The following is a 6,112-nucleotide window of genomic DNA, read 5'->3' on the forward strand; positions in this document are numbered from 1 at the left end:
AATGCACCCCGACGATGGGTTTAAGACTGCATTCCTATTTCTCCTTTTTGTTTTTTGACTGACCCCCAACTTGAAAGATAACAGTAAGGAAACCCACTTTAGAAGTGACATGCTTTATACCAAAAGCAATTACTGTTGGTTCTCTTGCTGTTTTCTCTGCTTGTGAAGGTTTCAGGCATTTAATTTACTCGCCCTGGGAATCCTTATGACATAGCTCCTCTTGGAAGTCATCGACAGTAAAGCAGCCAGATCATATACATTTCTGACCTCTGCATCTGCGTTCTAGACACATGCTCGACTCGTGTTCTCCAGCACATGGCTCACAAGGAAGTAATCTGCTACACTTCACACATCCCAGCTGGCCAGGAGAATTAGGCAGGAGTTGAAACAGGTGAAGTTTAGTTAGTTTCTCTTGGGTGATGTGAGATACATGAGCTGAAACTGCGGAGTCTGCAGAGATGGAGTGATAAATTAGCACATGAAAGAATAAAAGAATAAGAAATTCCCAAAGAACCGCACTGACAGATGTTTTGTCTGAATTCTCGGGAGATAAAGGAAAAAGGGACAGCAAGTAGGAGGAGTGAAAGAATAAGAGAAGTGGTCTCATCATTCACAGCACAATGACACCACTGTTACAACTCTTACACGTGTAAACTCTGAAGTTTCCAAAACACCATCGTTCTCATCCTCTGACTGTTTTGGCCATTTACCCTGTTAGTGGATGTGTGTGATTTGCCTAGAAACGTCAGCAGCATCATTCTTGTAAGGAGGAGGTTATGGGGGAGGGGCGGTAAGGTTCTGTGCCAGTGTTAACGAGCGTTCTCTTACATCCATGACGGAGCTAATGAGTGAGTCAAGCCTTGTGCACCAGAATAACACTGGCCTTAGGAATCCTAAAGGAAGAATTACTGCTATTATAAATACTAGATTATAGAAGACATTGACATCCCCGGCAGGAGACTTAGCTACAATTAGCCAAACTAGGAGTGTGCTGAATTAAGTAACAGTGCTAACCTCTGCTAACAGCACAGCTTAGGCCTACATTAAAGATAACACTAAACCAGCCTGTGAAAAAAATGAGACAAACTGACTTAAACTTGAGGAAAACATTGCAGCTATGCAATTTAACACATCTGTAGGATTCCTGGGTGTGGTCGGTCTCTCGCTAGTAGCCTAGTAATTACCCATAAACCAGCCCTCTTGTCCTCCCTTCAGGCCCTCCCTATGCCAAAACAAGTTGAACCTGAAAACCAGTGACATTGTAAAAATTGACAGCGTAAAAAAAAACTGTCACTAAAAGACACAGACATCATGTAGATTGACATTGAAAAACCTATCATGATGCAAACAGATCAAAGTGAAATAATATCATAGGATTGTAAGATTATTACTTTTTGATGTTGTGTTTTTTATATCAGTTCAACATTTTTCAGTGCCAATATTTCTTGTTTCAAAGCCAAATCTTATTTTCAATACCACAGGTTACTGTCATTTTCTAGCTCTATAGAGTGAGGGACCAGGCCAAGTTCAGATAAAGCATCAAACATTAAACATCGGAGCCTCTAGAGGTAGTCTGGCGGTGGTCATATTTATGTTTATAACTTGCCAGGGAGGAAATTAGAGCATACCTTTACGAACAGACAGCATCTAATTAAGTAAAATAGAGAGGTAACAACTGATTGAACTATTCACCCCAAATTATGAGGGTCAAGTACACTTAATTACATTTAGCAAGAATTTATGAAGAAAATTATTGCCCAATGCCAAATAAATTTTAGTCTAAAACGGAACCTTTTATCACAAAAGGATTGAAGCTTATGCGTTTGTTTCTACGTTTACTTATTTACTGTACGTAAAAAGTTGAAAAAATAGATATGAAAACATAGTCATGAAAAGATGAGGGAACACATGAGGAAAAATGAAAATTAAAGAAAGCAAAGGGAAAAAACGGAGGGGAAATTAGTTTTATGATCTGCAATATTCTGCCAGAAATTTATTAGACTTAAGCATGTGTGACCTGCCCCTTCACAGCGCTGTTAAATGCTAGTGACCTTGCAGCGGGTGCTATGAATCCCTTGTACCTCTAGTATCCCTGAACGCACTGCCCCTCCCCGACCTTAACACACATGATCTTTCACCTTACCGTTATGGGACAGATAAATAACCAGCTGCTAAACTTGGCTTACTTCTACATTGTCTGTGGCCCACATTTCAGTTTGTTACGCCTTAGGTGTGTGAGTGTGAAAATGTCATCAAGCCACGCATCAATTTACATTGCGTACTAACACATGTGGCTCTGGATAGGTTATGGAAAGAAAAGTGTTAAAGGATTATTATAACATCCTCGATTAGCATGTGTTGTAAATTGAGGTGTGAGAAGGTGGAGTGGAGAGGGAGTATGCTGTAAGTAATGGTGAAAAGTTGCTGTCTACAGTGCACGTACCCTAGGATGTAGTTCTGGTGTTGGTCGGCTTCAGCGCCCACTTTAATCAACACGTCAGTCCTTCGCCACAACAAACTCGTGCACCAGGTTTTGTCATCCTGGAAAGAGGTCAGGAGAAAGGGGGATTATTAAGAGTTGTCACATATCACCTACAGAGCCAGAGACTACGTTGGTATGTACAGTATTTTAAACAATTATATTTGATGGATTTAGTTCACCTTCCACCACATAATTGTCCTCAGAGTGATGTAAACATGAACGTTGGCTGAACGTGCATGAACATTGCTTGCGAATAATGACTAGGTTCGTCGAAAGGACTAGATGTTGCAATCCCTAGATTTGTACCACATCAATTCGGGAGATTTGAAGGATGGCTGCTCTGTCCTCTTCCTCAGCTGCTAAGTTGGAATAGCGCAACTTCTTAAGCTCATACGCTTCTTCGATGGGGTCCTCCCAGGGAACTGTCAACTCTATGATGTACTGTAGGGGAGCTGAATAGAATAAGAGTGTGTGCGAGAAATAATGATCTGGGAGCTTTTGTCAATAGTTCATACAACTATTTACAATATTAGAACAGTTTTACGTGATAAAGAAATTAACAACCCCCAAACAACAGCAACTGTTATAATGATTTATGACCTTAATGTTCACAATTATACATAATTTCTTATGCACACAGTGGAGAAATTACTTGTCATGCTTAAAGCAGAAAATGTAATGCAAAAAAAAAAAAACTAGTGGATGTGCAGAGCGCATGAGCACTTCTCAATTCAGCTTTTACAAAATCTCAGCTGAATAAACATTTCTATATTACTTGAAATTCAGTTATAGCTACTACAAGAGCAATGAGCAATGCAATCTGCTTACAGTGTGTTCAAATTCCTGTTGCTTTGGCCTCCCCAATTAATCCCACATGTTCTCCTCAATGACAAAAGCACCTGCATCTCACACCTGTTATTTAAGACTCACACATATACACTCGCACTACTGCAAAGTAGTAGTGATATACTGATAAGTATACTGACATGGGCGCTGGATAGCTCCAGTTTGTAGAGCGGGCGCCCACAGTGGAGGTTTGCCCTCGAGCAGCGGGCCAGGGTTCACTCAGACCTGTGGCCCTTTGATGCATGTCGTTCTCCCCCTGTCTCCCCTTATTTTTCAGCTGTCGTCAATAAGACCTCAAGTGCCCGAAAAACTAATCTTAAAGTTATACTGTATCAGCGCAGTTGGATATTTTCTTCGACAACAAGAATAATGGTCATTCTTTACAGCAGAAGCCCCACACCATTCATGTGTAAAAAGTGAGGTATTCTAATCTATTTTGGGCCGATCAATCTGTTGCCAGTCTGTGCTCTCTTTTCCATAACTGTGGGTTAACCCTCCCCCTCTATGGCCGACTGCCCCCCAGGCAGCCCAGCCTAGCCCAGCCAAGCCCAGTGTGTGAAGTATGACCAGACCTGAACACCCATAGCTGCCACGAAGGCAGACTCAAGCAGCTCAAGAAAACAATGCTGGTGTATGAGTGCGTGTGGTGTGTGTGTGTGTGGCGTGTGTGTGGTGTGGCTGTGTGCATGTGGCACTGATGCATGTCTGCACACTACATATAGTTCTTGATGTTATATGTGTAGTAGCCATAGTGGCAGAAGTAGTTAACATGTTAACAATGCTGCATTCTTGAAGAAATGCCTATTAGATCATGAAAACATGATCACTGTATGTTGTGAGCTGGAGATTTTAAAAAGATATAATTGTTTAGAATTCAACAAAAATAAGAGAGAAATAATTACCTGAAAAATCTGCTTGAGGGAAAAGAGGGCTCTCCGTAGCTCCCGTCCAGTTGAATTGTAGAGTTTTTCTATAAAAGAAAAAAGGAAACAAAAGTCACACACGTGGGTTGGAATTATTCTATTATGTTAATAGGAATACATAAAATGGACAAGAGATTAAAATCATCGTGACTTCTTATTAAAAATGAATTGCGTCTACTAGTGTTTTTGTGTATCACTTGCATGATGGGCCTATGAAAAAAAAATCTGCGCCATGCAACATCATTGGCAGCAATTAACCTGAGTAGCTAAATTTAAAAAAATGTCTTGCAAGAGGAACAGGGATAGCAAAGCATGAAGCAACTCAAACACATCTGTGGAGAGTTATTAACAGTGGATGTTTCCTGCTGACAAAGCCAATCTGTAGCTTCCCTAATACAAAGTCAAGCAGAAACTTAAGCCAATAGCCACCACAATGTGCAGCATCATGGAAACACACAGAGGATTAAAAGAGAAGATATGATGATGACAGATGTTTGTGATGGAGGCGGAAATCTCATCGCAACTACTTGACATCCTTTAGCCTGTGTGTGCAGTCTGCAGAGTCTGCCGTGGAGTGGCAGCATTGAGCTCTATCCTGTAGCTCATCATTATGCTGTGTGAACTCTCTGACTCAGCAAAACCTGCTGGTGCAGATAACGCAGCAAACAGTACGTACAGTACAGTTTGGTCCAGTGCAGTGCAATGCAGTACAGTTTAGTACTCTTCTGCTTCTGTCTTTGTATGGTCGTTTAATTCACCCATTGTCTTATTGGTATGCTAAATATCATTTTTGTCGCTTTGACAGACACTTTTTGCTTGAAGGCATGATGATTCGTTTTAGTCAGCAAAGATCTGAAAGGAGACTGGCATGTACACAGACATGAACACAGCGAGGCACTTTCTTTCTTTCTTTCTTTCTCTCTCTCATTCCCTCTCTTGCTTTTCTCTCTCTCTCTCTCTCTCTCTCTCTCTCTTTCACACACACACCACAACACACACACACATGCACACAAACACACCCTACATTAATCACTGCAATGGTCTAGTCTGTTTGTGCACCACTGCGCAGGTGAAGTCCTGATTGGACGAGCAGGGCTTAGGAAGTTGAATACCCAAACATGCAACTGAGAGGAGCACACACACACATACAACACACACACACAAACACAACACACACACACACACACACACAAATGAGTTGTGCCCATGAGCTCCTTCTTCACAAACAGCTGCCACTGATTCTATCAAAGTGTGAGAAAGATAATTGATGAGTAGTGATTCAGAGCAACAGGCCTCTATCATTATTGTTTCTTCAGCTGTAAACAGATAAAAAAAGAGAAACATCCATCCATCCATCCATCTTTGGCCGCTTATCCGGTATGGGTCGCGGGGGCAGCAGCTCCAGTAGGGGACCCCAAACTTCCCTTTCCGAGCCACATCAACCAGCTCCGACTGGGGATCCCGAGGCGTTCCCAGGCCAAGTTGGAGATATAATCTCTCCACCTAGTCCTGGGTCTTCCCCGAGGCCTCCTCCCGATGGAAGTGCCTGGAACAGGGAGGCGCCCAGGAGGATCCTTACCAGATGCCCAAACCACCTCAACAGCTCTTTCGACGCGAAGGAGCAGCGGCTCTACTCCGAGCTCCTCTCGGATGATGAGGTCTCACCCTATCTCTAGGAGAGCCAGCCACCCTCCTGAGGAAACCCATTTCAGCCGCTTGTACCCTGGATCTCGTTCTTCGATCATGGCCCAGCCTTCATGACCATAGGTGAGGGTAAGAACAAAAATTGCCCGGTAGATCGAAAGCTTTGCCTTCTGGCTCAGCTCCCTTTTTGTCACAACGGTGCGATAAACGGAATGTA

At 42.5% G+C, this 6,112-nt stretch overlaps 1 protein-coding gene across 5 annotated transcripts in view; it reads right to left on the reverse strand.

The window, feature by feature from the left end:
* The window catches only part of fhod3b (formin homology 2 domain containing 3b), a 134,391-nt gene that overhangs the window by 74,564 nt on the left and 53,715 nt on the right, over positions 1 to 6,112 (reverse strand). For all 5 annotated transcript variants that reach the window (XM_032518285.1, XM_032518284.1, XM_032518286.1 and 2 more), the window contains exon 4: positions 4,231 to 4,298. In XM_032518285.1, the coding sequence (XP_032374176.1) occupies positions 4,231 to 4,298 (68 nt within the window). The remainder of the gene's footprint in view (positions 1 to 4,230; positions 4,299 to 6,112) is intronic.

The sequence above is a fragment of the Etheostoma spectabile genome, chromosome 6, assembly GCF_008692095.1.
Source record: "Etheostoma spectabile isolate EspeVRDwgs_2016 chromosome 6, UIUC_Espe_1.0, whole genome shotgun sequence".
In the NCBI taxonomy this organism is placed as follows: Eukaryota; Metazoa; Chordata; class Actinopteri; order Perciformes; family Percidae; genus Etheostoma; species Etheostoma spectabile.